The sequence below is a fragment of the Sinocyclocheilus rhinocerous genome, unplaced genomic scaffold (assembly GCF_001515625.1).
Source record: "Sinocyclocheilus rhinocerous isolate Xijiao unplaced genomic scaffold, SAMN03320098_v1.1 scaffold1310, whole genome shotgun sequence".
In the NCBI taxonomy this organism is placed as follows: Eukaryota; Metazoa; Chordata; class Actinopteri; order Cypriniformes; family Cyprinidae; genus Sinocyclocheilus; species Sinocyclocheilus rhinocerous.
The window spans coordinates 216,967-232,162 of NW_015635534.1; the positions used below are offsets into that span (position 1 = coordinate 216,967).

Genomic DNA, 15,196 nt, shown 5'->3' on the forward strand with positions numbered 1-15,196 from the left:
TGATAATTCTAAACAAGAATTTCAATATAATCATATTTTTGTAATAGTTGTTTGATAAATAAGTTAGCACAATTAAACCACACTAGGGTACATGGATACATTAAGACATTAAGATTAACCTCAACTACTTATTTAGTGAATTGTCATGTATTTTAAAGTGGACCTATTATGCAAAAATCACTTTTATAATGTGTTTGAAAACAGTTGTGTGGCTGCAGTGTGTGAAAACAACCAGCCTATAATGGTAAAAATACACCCACTCATTTTTTATACAATCCCAATAAATCATAAACAGTCTCTCAGAATAAGAGATTCCAGATTCTCCCCAGTCAACACGTGAGATCATGCGATGATCACAGTAACATCACACCATTCTCATACTGTGATACTCACAGTGTGAGTAACATGTGAGCTCATTGTGAATTCAAAATGTTGAGCAGGTTGAGAGGAGGCAGTTCAAATATCAGTCACCGAGGAGGCTTTCTATATCCTGTTTCTCAACACTATCACAGTGATATCACAGTGCTCTCACATGGTGAGCTCATGAGTGCAAACTCAGCTAACAGTTTTTTGTTATAAGAACCTTCTCCAAACATACAACTGACTTCCAGACACAGCCTTCGATGAAATCAACTGAAATACAAAAGACATTAAATCTTTCATGATCTCAGCAGAGAATGATTAAACAACTCCACAAACAGCATCACCAGCTTCACTCATTATTAACCAGACTGACTTTATTTCTGTCAGACATCTACAAAAGCGTTTATTGAGAATTAACAGAGATTTAGATGATGATGTTTTATTGTTTCATTAGATGTTACCATCAAGGTGATTAGTGTTTGTAGTGTTAGTGACTTTATAACATTATTTTTTTGGGCTGCTGTAACTGCATTTATAAAACACATTTTTCGTGGCAAGAAATACTAAAAAGAGACTGCAACCAGGTGCTATCAGTTTGTTAGTGATGATAACAACACAATCTTCATCCAGATTCAGTATGCTGGATTCCGTTAACTTGCTAAAGCGGATAACCAGATTGACTTTATTTCTGTTAGAGGTCTACAGAAGTTCTTATTGAGAATTAACAGGGGTTTAAATCTAATTTTTATTTATTTTGAAGTCACCATAATGGTGATTATTGTTTACATTAGTTGGGCTCTTAGCTCTAAAGTCATTACACTACAGTGATGCAGCTTCAAAACAAGTCTGAGTAGAGTGTCAGACTTAAAGTCTGTATTTATATTGAAGGTCTGTGTCAAATGAAATCACTTCCTCCTGTGTAAATTTAACACTAATTTAATGAACTAAAGTAATCATCGTTCGAAAGACCACAGCTCATCTGTGAAGACATACTGCAAGACACAAGAACCAAAAATGGAATCGGAGTACTCTTATGAAAATGCTGAACACAGAAATTTTTGGGAGACAACTGGACCTCAAACATTCTGCCAAGATGAAGGAAGAGCTCGAAATCACAGTAAGCAGAACCTTTGCTGATATCAGTAAGCTTTCAGGAAGTGAGAACTGTTAGAATGTCAGTCGTTTTCTTAGAACAATGTTATTTACTTTCGCAGCCTATTTTCTTGTGTGCGTATTTTACTGTACGGTAATAATTTTTTTAAAGATTTATTTATAGGCTTTTTATGCCTTTATTTGGAAAGTACAGTGTAGAGTAGACAGGAAAGCATTGGGTGAAGAGAGAGGGGAGCGGGATCAGCAAAGGACCACGAGCCGGGATTCGAACTTGGGTCGCCATGAGCGCAGTTGCGCTATATGTTGGCGCACTAACCGCGAGGCTATTGGCACCAACACTGTATAGCAATTATTAATCAATATTTTGTGTCTATTCTTCCTGTCTGACAGGAGGAAGGCGATTTTTGGTGCCGATCACTGTGTGTCTTGGGATCATTTGTCTTCTTCTGATTGCTGCCATCATACTGCAGCATTTTCAGACCGCTTCTAAGCGAGGTTAGTACAAATAATTTTTAGAGGAAATATTAACATTTTCCCTTTTTAAAAATCTTTTATATATACAATTTCAAAGCTAGGGAACAAAAACTTATATTTAACGAACAAAAAATGCTCCAAATGTTTTTCTAAATTAACGTAATAAAAAAACGAAACGAAATATAATCACTTTGCCATTACATACAAAACGGAACTATTTTAATAGCTGAAACAGTAGTATACTGTAGGCTGTTTTGGGAGAAGCTGGCAGACACGGGCCGGGCTAGGGCCTGAGCATCTCAAAAACCCTAGTCTGAAAAAGTTTGGATATTTGTCCTTCCATAGCCTACTTCATCTTTAACTTTCTCAAGAGTGGTCGGCGATGTGATCGCACATTTCACAAGATCCATTTCAGCTGTCACAAACTGAGAGTGAAGCTTACCCAGTCTTTTCAGACCGCTTCTAAGCGAGGTTAGTACAAATAATTTTTAGAGGAAATATTAACATTTTCCCTTTTTAAAAATCTTTTATATATACAATTTCAAAGCTAGGGTAGGCAACGTTTGTCATAAACATTGTTTGTTATACTGGTTGAGAGTCTCTTCACAGCCTGATAGCAGTCAATAATGAAAGTGGTTCATATGTACAGTGTGTGTGTGTGTGTGTGTGTGTGTGTGTGCTGTATATACACACACTGCAGACCATTCAGAGTGCTCATGACGAATGATGACTCCTGTTCACATTTGGGGAAGGTGTGATGCACAAAAGGGGTGTTTGCAAAGGTTGTTTGAAAAATGCTTTATTTTTGTATTTCCACTATGTGACACTAGTAGTGCAGAAACTGCCTACTCCAGCTTTAAAAGTTTGTGTTTCTCTCAGGATATCTGTGGGGTCCAGATGGCTTGTTCATGTCCAGTGAGTTGAAGAGCTGGTCTGACAGCAGGCAGTACTGCAGGGATCGTGGTGCTGATCTGGTCATTAACTGAGAGTGAAGCTTACCCAGTCAACACGTGAGATCGTGCAATGATCACAGTGACATCACATCATTCTCATAGTGTGATACTCACAGTGTGAGTAATATGTGAGCTCATTGTGAAGTCAAAATGTTGAGCAGGTTGAGAGGAGGCAGTTCAAATATCAGTCACCGAGGAGGCTTTCTATATCCTGTTTCTCAACACTATCACAGTGATATCACAGTGCTCTCACATGGTGAGCTCATGAGTGCACACTCAGCTAACAGTTTTTTGTTATAAGAACCTTCTCCAAACATACAACTGACTTCCAGACACAGCCTTCGATGAAATCAACTGAAATACAAAAGACATTAAATCTTTGGTGATCTCAGCAGAGAATGATTAAACAACTCCACAAACAGCATCACCAGCTTCACTCATTATTAACCAGACTGACTTTATTTCTGTCAGACATCTACAAAAGCGCTTATTGAGAATTAACAGAGATTTAGATGATGATGTTTTATTGTTTCATTAGATGTTACCATCAAGGTGATTAGTGTTTGTAGTGTTAGTGACTTTATAACATTATTTTTTTGGGCTGCTGTAACTGCATTTATAAAACACATTTTTCGTGGCAAGAAATACTAAAAAGAGACTGCAACCAGGTGCTATCAGTTTGTTAGTGATGATAACAACACAATCTTCATCCAGATTCAGTATGCTGGATTCCGTTAACTTGCTAAAGCGGATAACCAGATTGACTTTATTTCTGTTAGAGGTCTACAGAAGTTCTTATTGAGAATTAACAGGGGTTTAAATCTAATTTTTATTTATTTTGAAGTCACCATAATGGTGATTATTGTTTACATTAGTTGGGCTCTTAGCTCTAAAGTCATTACACTACAACACTGAAGAGAAGCAGGTGAGTTTGTGTGTCCATTACTGAATGAAAGGAATCACACTCATTCCTGTTTGTATTTACACACAGAAACACATATCTTCATTCATCAAGGAGAATGTGTGGATTGGTTTGTCTGATAGAAAGCAGGAGGGCATCATGAAATGGGTGGATAAGTCACCACTAAATAGAGGGTAAGTACTAAAACACTCACAGAAAACCACTGTGAATTTATTTATTTTAGTTTTTTATTCTTATTAGAAAAATAAGACCATCAACGAGAAGATTTGCTGAATTCATAGCTCTTACACAAACACAACCAGTATGGCCATGAAAGGCAATTCTCACAAATACATTCTATTTAAAGAATATTCTCCTCCTCTCTTACATTTTCACTTCTGCTTCTGCAGTATTTTCATTTACTTTTGAAACTATTTTGCTGCTGCGAGTGTTGTTGATTACTGATTTGGTTGTGTGACATTCCTCATTCAGTTACTAAATAGATGAAAGCTTTGAGCAAACTTTAGGGGTTCTGAATCATTAAAAATCTGGCACATTTTTATTCAGGTTTTGGGCCAGAGGTGAGCCGAATAACTATCAAGGTAGAAATGAGGACTGTATTGAACTGATGCCTTCAGATCTCATACTGAACAACTGGAATGATTGCTCATGCTCTGAGAAGAAAAAAGGGATTTGCGAGTAATAGGATTCATCCTTGTCTTGCTTTTACATGCTTTTAAAAGTGCTTTCATGTAAAAGGGTAATGCTGCTCACTTAACCTCTGATGTGTACATTTCTTGCTCCATTATAGCAGCTCTATGTTATATGACCGTATTCTACTGTTATCTTCTTTCTCATTTGTCAGTCTGAAGTGTAGAGGTGACAATCACAGTAAACTACAGAAGTCTAATGTGCCCCAGACTGCAACAATTCACATTTTTACTCTTAATATTGAGTGTCTGTGAAACTGCTTCGGATTTTAATTGCTTTCTGTTTTAATAAAATGGTCAATTGACAGTATAATCACAGCATTTTTGGTTTAATTTATTGTGTATCTGCTTTGTTGCTTTATGGAGAGATTTCCTCCAGTCCAGCAGGATGGGTATTAATTGATATTTGTGTGTTTTTGGTCCTGGAAGAAGTAGGAAGTAGATGTTCCATATTGAACAGGAACTACTGTTGTGTCAGCTTTATTGACGCTATGGGGAAACTCCTGTTTATACTGAAGTCTTATTTGTTAACGTTTGTATAGCTGCACAAACCAATGGCACTTGAGCCCTCCAGAATGGGCGGCGCTGACTGCTATATAAGTCGGCCCGGAACGCCATCTCGTCAGAATCATTTGACTGTAGAGACAGGCAACGATTCACGTGCAGCTTATAGCACGACACTGCACGTCATGCAACGTTCGTTCCCTTATCTCAGGGAACCAAGATTACGTTAGTAACTGGAGTGTTCCCTATTGAACAGGAACTCCCATTGTGTCAGCTTTATTGACGCTATGGGGAACGCATCCAGCAGTGCCGTGCTATGAGCAGAAGCAGAACTAAGCCTGCTCTACAAGCCCAACTCAGGAGCATTCACTAGAGGGCCCCATAAGCCTAAGCCACAGAAGAGACCCGAGTAATAACCTGAGGTATACTTAAGATGGCCGTTCCACCCAAAGGGGGAATGGGTAGTTCAAGCAGAAAAGATCCGCATCTGCAGGGCAGGGACACCCAAATTGTAAAATCTAACGTAGGGAGATGGCAACAACCAGCCGGCGGCCACACAATTCTCCCCGATAGAGATCCCTCTGAACCACGTCCAGGAAGAGGGCATTCCTCTGGTAGAATGGGCCTTCACACCTATAGGGCATTGCAAGCAAACCGCAGCATAAGCCAGGGCTATAGCATCTACTTTCCAGTGAGATAGTCTCTGCTTTGTGTCTGAGCAATCCAGAGCACTCAATGTACACTCTGAGTGCCCTAAAAGTGCAGTGCGCTGCGTTTTTTTATGTTGCTAGGCAACCACCAAATCAGCTGTCCCGTCAGTCTAATCAAAGGATTATAGCGCGAGCGCTCTAAAATCTTTGGTTTTTGCTGTTAAGTAAACTGTCATATTAGCAAAAACCTTAAAAAAATACAGCTCCGGGTACTCCGGCTGTACTTCCTTCGCTAGCTGAGGAAATTCAACCTGCCACAGGAGCTTCTGAAACAGTTCTACTCAGCCGTCATTGAGTCTGTCCTGTGCACTTCAATAACTGTCTGGTTTGGTTGTCAAAATCTGACATCAGAAGACTACAGAGGAAGGTTTGGACTGCTGAACGGATTATTGGTGCTCCCCTGCCCACCCTTCAAGAACTGTATGCATCCAGATTGAGGAAAAGGGCTCAGAAAATCACTCTGGATCCCTCATATCCAAGCCATCTCCTTTTTGAACTTTTGCCATCTGGTCGGCGCTACAGAGCAGCAAACACCAGGACAGCCAGGCACAAGAACAGTTTCTTCCCCCAGGCAATCTACCTTAAAAACAGTTAAATGTTCCTTCGCCAGCTGAGGAAATTCAACCTGCCACAGGAGCTTCTGAAACAGTTCTACTCAGCCGTCATTGAGTCTGTCCTGTGCACTTCAATAACTGTCTGGTTTGGTTGTCAAAATCAGACATCAGAAGACTACAGAGGAAGGTTTGGACTGCTGAACGGATTATTGGTGCTCCCCTGCCCACCCTTCAAGAACTGTATGCATCCAGATTGAGGAAAAGGGCTCAGAAAATCACTCTGGATCCCTCATATCCAAGCCATCTCCTTTTTGAACTTTTGCCATCTGGTCGGCGCTACAGAGCAGCAAACACCAGGACAGCCAGGCACAAGAACAGTTTCTTTCCCCGGTCAATCTACCTCAAGAACAGTTAAATATTGTCCCATTGTGCAATAATATGTGCAATAACCTTACACCAGAGGTGTAAAATCCAGGGGTCAGAAAGTAAAAGTCCTGCCATATGTTTATTCCAGCCATGAACTCAGCTGATTTCACCAGAGGAGGAACCACGTCATTCCTTTCAAGTCACAAGCAAGTCTCAAGTCATATCCCAAGTCCTCAAAGAGTTAAAGTTAATGAGATAATTAAGTGACTAATTAAATGATGATTGTGCATTAGTGATGAACACCTGCTGTTATTGAGAATTACAGAGGATCAGATGTTGATGTTTTATTGGTTAAAATGATGGCACCATCATGGAGATCAGTGTTTGCTTTAGTTGGGCTTTTGACCCTTTACTTCTGTGTTAGATCTTTCTTTGTAACACTGCATGAGGTGTTGTGATGCAGAGAAATCAGTGCTATGCCGTGAGCTGCTCTCAGCTGTTTATATGTGATGAGCCAGTGATCATGAGCTGGCCTGAATACAATCAAAATACCTTTTTTTTTTTTACAAGATTTTGTATAATCAATTCTGTAAAACTACAGCATGCAAGTAATGTGTTGATATGGTAGATATTGTGAATAAATTTAAATCTATATGATATAATATAAAATTTTGAGTTCATGTGCTGATTAGATACACACAGACATCAAGAACCAGCATATGAATCTCAACAATGGTGATAATCAACAAAATGCCTAATGCTGCAATGCATGCTGGGTAACACCATAGTAAAAACTCCCATCATACACTGCAGCATGAATAATTATTGTCACCACTGTTGAGGATCATATGATAAGTGTTCATGTCTAAAAGCCTGGGTTAACACGGTTTTTGCTTTTTTTTTTTTTAAATATTGAAGCATTATGGTGGCATTTGTTTAATATGATTTGTTTAGCAGATCAGTAGTAGCTGAATGTCAATCAATAAACCAAAGAGAGAAACCACTTTGATGTTCATTCATCATGAGTTATAAGCAGAAAGTTTAAGCTAATCTGTTACTTCAAGGTATGATTCAGCAATGTACAAATGTTTGCTGTGAAACAATAACGCAATCACTTAGAAGCAAATTACTTTGAACTCCTAAAAGAGTCAAGAGCCCAACTAAAGCAAACCTTGACCACAATAATGGTGCCATCGTGTTATTTTTTTTATTTTCTTGACCAATAAAACATTAGCATCTAAACCTCTGTCAATTCTCAATAAGAGATTCTGCAGACATAAAATTAAGTCAATCTGGTTAGTAATGAGTGAAGCTGGTGATGCTGTTTGTGGAGTTGTTTAATCAGGATTTGAGAGATTTTTTTTCCCCCAGTTGATTTCATCTAAGGCTGTGGCTGAAGTCAGATGTAGTTCTTGTGTTTCTCTTTTCTTCAGTGATTTTGATTGTTAACAGCAGCTGTTCATCACTAATGCTCAATCATCATTTAATTAGTCACTTAATTATCTCATTAACTTTAACTCTTTGAGGACTTGGGATTTGACTTGAAGACTTGCTTGTGACTTGAAAGGAATGACTTGGTCCCTTCTCTGATCTCCTGGCTGAAAAACTGTGCTAATTAGCAAATCCAGGTGATTGGAACAAAATACTGTGGAGGACTTTTACTTTCTGAACCTGGATTTTACACCTCTGCTTGAAAGGAGTGACTTGGTCCCATCTCTGATCTCCTGGCTGAAAAACTGTGCTAATTAGCAAATCCAGGTGATTGGAACAAAATACTGTGGAGGACTTTTACTTTCTGAACCTGGATTTTACACCTCTGCCTTACACGTATTTATCACCCTACATCCTACTACATCCCTACAACTTTTTTATTCTATTCCTGTTCTATTTTATCTATAGCACAACTGTACATACAATTTATTCTTACAGATATGTGTGTGTAATTTTATTATCTGTGTGTTGTTGTTGTCACTGTGTACTGGAAGCTTGTGACACTAAAACAAATTCCTTGTAAAAGGAATGTTAAAGCTCTTTCTGACTTCTGACTTACAGTGCACTGGACACAGCTAATCAGTTTTTGTAATAAAATTACATAATGCTATTCTAAAGAGGCCGTAGCCTAATGTTACACAGCAAAATCCCCGGTGTCAAATTAATACTGCTGGGTGTCTATATGTGTCCACACTACAGAGTGTTAAAAGTAACACTGAAGTGGTGTTGAAGTGAATGAGATAATTAAGTTATTAATTAAGTGATGATTGAGCATTATTGATGAACACCTGCTGTTAACAAGCAGAATCACTGAAGAGAAACAACAAGAACAGAAAAAAGAGAAACATAACAGCTACAAATGACTTCCAGTCACAGCCTTAGATGAAATCAACTGAAATAAAACACATTAAAGCTCTCAAGATAATAATAATAATAACAATTAGTTACATTTATATAGCGCTTTTCTGGGTACTCAAAGCTCTTTACATGAAAGCGGAGGAATCTCCTCAACCACCACCACCAACAAGATCTCAGCAGAGGAGGATTAAACAACTTCACAAAAAGCTTCATCAGCTTCACTCATTACTAACCAGTTTTACTTTATTTCTGTCATACAAAAGGTCTCATTGAGAATTAAGAGAGGTTTATTTTCATATTTTATTGGATTTCATTTAAAGGTTACCATCATTGCAATCAGTGTTTGTTTTAGTTGGACTCTTCACCCTTGACTTTGTATTATTTTTTCTCTGTCTACTGAAAGTCTGTGTTTACAAAACACATTATTATAACAAAGAAAACCAGGAGAGAACATGATCGGGTGATGCTGGCTGTTTGACGCTGACAAAATAATCATGTAGTGTCTTGATTCACTGATTGTTACATTATACACTGTTGACTAAATTAGTCCTTTGTTTCTACAGGTTGTGTTTGTGACCATGTGAACAATGTCATAAAGACGTTGTATACAAAAAGTATGTATTTACTGCACAGATAGACATGAAGAATCTGCACATGAATCTCAACAAGGGTGACAACAAAATATTCAGATAAACAGATTTTTGAACATCTCAAAACAAGCTACTAAAAAGTCACAACAAAAAGTAGCACAAATTAAAGCAAATAGTAAGAATAAGCGAAAATGCTAAGACAAATCAGGTGCATAATTTATGCGTGTTGCAATGCATTCTGGAAGCCCTGGATGAGTTTTGATTGGTGCACCCAGAATGCACTGCAACATGAAGCTTTTTGTTTATTGTCACCATTGTTGTGATTCATATGCTGATTCTTGATGAATGTTTGCGTCTTAGTTATACAGATGTTCCAAATGTCTACTGTTTCTAAAATTCATCAAATTATCTGATCAAATCATTACTTTTATTAGCAATATTGAGTTATTTTACATAACACAGAATCAGGCCACTACACTACAAATAAGTCATTATTAATAACCATCCAACACCACCGGATTATGGTGGTTTTCTTTTTTTATTGGCGTTTTGCCATAATAAATGTGTTTGATAAACACAGAGTTACAGCTGCCAGAGAAGAACTATTGTTTGAAAGTCAAGGGTCAAGAGCCCAACTAAATCAAACACTGATCACAGCAATGGTGACTTTAAACGAACCATTCAACATCTAAACCTCTGTTCTCAATAAAAACTTTTTTAGACATATTTCAGAAATAAAATAAAACTGGTTAGTAATGAGTGAAGCTGGTGATGCTGTTTGTGGAGCTGTTTAATCCTCTGCTGAGATCTTGAGAGATTTCATGTTTTATTTCAGTTGAGTTCATCTAAGCTTGTGACTGGACTGGACTGTTTTTTTCTGTTCTTGTTGACTGTTATTCTGCTTGTTAACAGCAGGTGTTCATCACTAATGCTCAATCATCACCTAATTAATAACTTAATTATCTCATTCACTTCAACAATGCTTCAGTGTTACTTTTAACACTCTGTAGTGTGGACTAGTGGTCGACGGATATTGTTTTTTTGACAACCGATGCCGATGCAGATATCTTGGAAAACAGGGTGGCCGATGGCGATATAATTTTATTTATTTTAATTAATGTTTAAAAAATTTGAAATTATTTGAAAATGGATTAAAAAGTAAATGTGTTAAATAAACATACTTATACTTTGGATGACAAAGTATTTTTCACAAATAAATAAATATTTAATAAAAATTATAATAAAAAAGTAAGTAAACACTGTAACCAACAGGGCACTCAGTATTCTGGGAAGTTTGTGTGCATTGGGATTTGGGAATCATATTTTTTCAGTGGCAGTGGCCAAATGCATAAAGCGCAGCATAATTTGAAATCACGAGTTTAAAGTTTGTCGATCGCGCATCTCCAGTGAAGTTGAACTCTCCTCCTGTCCACATTACATTCGCACGGATCGACAGTCATGCAGAGAACACGCGATCATGCAGGATACAAATGCACACTTCACAAGATCTCACAACTGGATCCGACTAAGTTTGCAAGCTTTGTGAAATTAAATGTTCATTAGTCATTCAAAGATTTGTTTAAATTATATAAATGCGTATGCTAAATGCTGACGGCAAACAAGAAAGTATTATTATGTTTGCCTTTCTATTACTAATAATATAAAAACAATCTTTATAATACTTTTTGTATAAATTTAAATTCCTTTGTTTAACCGTTCTATCTGATTATTAGACAGATTTCTGTCCGTATTAGACAGAACTGTTAACGACAACAACGCTGTCGCTGTCAGCACCGTCAAAATCAAAGTCCCGCCTCGAACGCATCGGCCAAACAGGAAAACTTATCTATATATATTTAAAAAATGCCAAATATCGGCCGATATATCGGCCTTGGCGATATATCTGTCGACCACTAGTGTGGACCCATATAGACACCCAGCAGTGTTAATTTAACACCAAGGATTTTGCTGTGTACTCATCAACACTCAATACTCCGGGACCGAATGTTTTTTTTTTCTGAATTTCTGAAATTTCTTCTTCTTCTTCTTCTTCGGATTTAATGGCAGTTGGCAAACCAGCTTTGCTGCATTGCTGCATACACCTACTGGGGTGGAGTGTGAAGTGTTGATGTAGAAGGAAAGAAAATAATATTCTAATCAAACTAGTTTTCTTTAGATACTCTAATAATGTTTTAGTCACTGTTAAATTACCATTTAGCAAGCTCTTCAATGTTAACATTTTTAATCCTACATCCTTCACTTCTAAGAGCTGAGATCTTTCTTCATTATAATCAGCACATTTAAGAAGTACATGTTCAGCTGTCTCTGGAATTCCACATTTGCTGCACAATCCTGTATTGTGTTTACCAGTTTTAAAATGCAGTGTGCAGTGTGCCCAATACAGAGTCGGGATATTATTGTTTCTTCCCTTCTTTTTCCACAAACCTGTCTCATACCTCCTACCTCTTTATTTATTTCATATAAATGTTTTGCCTTTTCTTCTTGTGTCCATAACTCTTGCCATCTTTTCTTAATTATCTTTTTAATCAATCACTTAATTTCATCTTTTCCCAGAGGGACATTAACACTTATTCTTGAATACTTTAAAGCCTTTTTTGCCAACTCATCTGCTATTTCATTTCCCACAATCCCCACATGTGCAGGAATCCACAAAAAGAAAACTTTAATTCCTAGTTGTTTAATTCTGTACAGAGTCTGAATGGTTTCTATTAGAATGGTGGGAAATTTCAAGTTAAGGTATGGCTATAAATAGAACAATTCACGTTGATTGTTTGTTGTGATACATTTGTCTTGCATGAAAAATATTTTAATATGCAGCTTAAATAAATTTTGTGAGCAATAAATATGTTTAATAGTAAGTAGGTTATGTGGCTACAAATAAAAAATGGCACAATTAATGAAGCTGAGATCTATGCACAGGCTTACAAAACAAAGGTAATATTAGAGATATTTAAATATATATATATATATACAGTGGGTACGGAAAGTATTCAGACCCCCTTACATTTTTCACTCTTTGTTATATTGCAGCCATTTGCTAAAATCATTTAAGTTAATTTTTTTTCCTCATTAATGTACACACAGCACCCCATATTTATTTGTGAGCAATAAATATGTTTAATAGTAAGTAGGTTATGTGGCTACAAATAAAAAATGGCACAATTAATGAAGCTGAGATCTATGCACAGGCTTACAAAACAAAGGTAATATTAGAGATATTTAAATATATATATATATATATATATATATATATATAAAAAACATTATTACAAAATGTACATTCATTTGTGACAACTTTCTTACTACAGGAATCTCTAATTGTCACTGCTAATGTTCCAGTAAGAAAATACTGTAAGAAAATCTACCAGAACAATGTATGTCGTGCTGTGTTGTCATGGTAACACTCTGTGCAAAGAAAATGCACATTTAATTTGAATTCGCCTGAAGCCTCACTTAATATTCATTGACTTCAGAGGTGTGACTTGTGCTTAGCATGTTGGAAATTTACTTCAAGTAAGTTCAGCAGGATTGAATTGTGATGAGTGCCTGTACTTTGAAAATTGTATAAGCATTACACCGTAAAATGTTTATTGTCAAATTAACAGTAACTGGCAACAGTTATCCAGTAGTTGCTGTATTTAGTAAAACTAAGTAGCTACAGCAGTTTTAAGTGTGTTGTGAAAACAAAGTATGTATAGCATTATACTTTTATTTTATATTTTATTTATTTAGCTGTATATTCAATAACACAAGTTACTGCTTCCCACCAGCTTTATTCAGGCTTCATCTACATTAACATTTTATAGCTAAACTTCAATAAAATACACAGAATTACCAGCATATTAACCATATTTCATCAATGAACAAAATACAATTATAGCCTATTAGTAAAATCACAGTAACACATTGTGCAAGTGGAAAACAAATAGTGGAAATATAAATAAATAATACATTTAAATAATTTAAATAAATAAAGTTTGAAGTGTTAAAGTACTTAATTAGTGACAGTATACAACAATAATCAGAGAATACAACTGTAAACTGAAACCAACCCCTTATAAAGGCACTGTATACAACATGTTTATTTATTTATTTATTTACTAGTTGTATTATTTAAAATACAGGGGAGGCTGAGTATTTTTATCAGGTGATGTAGATGTTAAACACAATAACAATAACAGAGCAGCTGAGGAACACTTGCAAAGAGATGAAGATACTTAAAATGAACACTTTTCAACTCTTTGAATCAGAAGACACTGATGTTAGAATCTAGATTAAGTGACTTGATGTTGACTGCTTCACTACATGTGGTTAAATGTACAAAACACAGTCATAGATTGGGTCTGAAGAGTTTCAGACTGGAAGTCTATATTCTTCATGAATGCAGTGTCCAATGATATCACTTCCCTCATAGGTTTAGCACCATTAAAACAAAAGTAGTCATCATTCTAAGGACCACAGCTCATCTGTGAAGACGTACTGGAAGACACAAAAGAACAAAAAAAAATGCAATAGAGGACTTTTGTGATAATGCTACATGCAGAAGTGTTACGAATACAACTGGACTTCAAACACTCCTCAACGATGAAAGAAAAGCTTGCAAACACAGTAAGAAGAAAGTTCAGTTTGAAGCAAGAGATGATGTCAGGATGGTTTCAGGAAATGAGAACTGTTAGATACAATTTTAATATTTTTTTTCTAAGACGTCAATATGTCAATATTTCTGTTTTTATATGAAATGTATTAATAGATTTATTTTTTATATATTTATTTTTACTTTTACTTTTTCACCATATGATCTTGTTTGCATATTTTACTGTAGTAATTCCAGATGTTCGCCATTATAAAAATACTTTATTCTTGAAGCTTAATTTATGATAATATCAATTGTTATAAATTGATATATTGTTGTAATTGTTGTAAATATTGTAATTAAATATTTTTGTGTTTTCATCCTGTCTGACAGGAGGAAGGCGGATTTTAGTGCCGATCACTGTGTGTCTTGGGATCATTTGTCTTCTTCTGATTGCTGCCATCATACTGCAGCACTTTCAGGCCACTACTAAGCGAGGTTAGTACAAATCATTTTATTGCGCAAGCAGTTTCATTTTCCTAGTTTTTTTATCTTTTTTTTATGTATGGATTTTTTAAAAGCCTGCGTTTCTCTCAGGATATCTGTGGGGTCCAGATGGCGTGTTCATGTCCAGTGAGTTGAAGAACTGGTCTGACAGCAGACAGTACTGCAGGGATCAAGGAGCTGATCTGATCATTATCAACACCGAAGAGAAGCAGGTGAGTTTGTGTGAGTGTCTGTTAATGAATGAGAGGAATCACACTTACTCCTGTTTTTATTCACACAGAGACACATATCTTCATTCATCAAGAAGAGTGTGTGGTTTGGTTTCCTGCCTGTTTCTGAGTGGATTTATATTAAAGACTGCTCTTTTGTATTCCCTGCTCTCCGCCAGTTTGATCTGCCAGAGACTCGTAACATGAAGTCTCACGACCAGAATAAAATATGCCAGATTTTAAATTATTCAGAATCCCAAATGCTCAATTCTATCAGCCCCAAGATTTTTTTTTTTTTT

The 15,196-nt window shown here is 36.4% G+C and overlaps 1 protein-coding gene across 1 annotated transcript; it reads left to right on the top strand.

Moving 5' to 3' along the window:
- The first annotated feature begins 1,113 nt into the window (after window positions 1-1,113).
- On the top strand, window positions 1,114-4,827 carry LOC107747171 (C-type lectin lectoxin-Thr1-like). The gene is made up of 5 exons (XM_016561609.1): window positions 1,114-1,480; window positions 1,867-1,971; window positions 2,830-2,924; window positions 3,895-3,998; window positions 4,372-4,827. The coding sequence occupies exons 1-5, from the start codon at window positions 1,378-1,380 to the stop codon at window positions 4,505-4,507; spliced, it is 543 nt and encodes a 180-aa protein (XP_016417095.1). The 5' UTR covers window positions 1,114-1,377; the 3' UTR covers window positions 4,508-4,827.
- The last annotated feature ends 10,369 nt before the right edge of the window (window positions 4,828-15,196 follow it).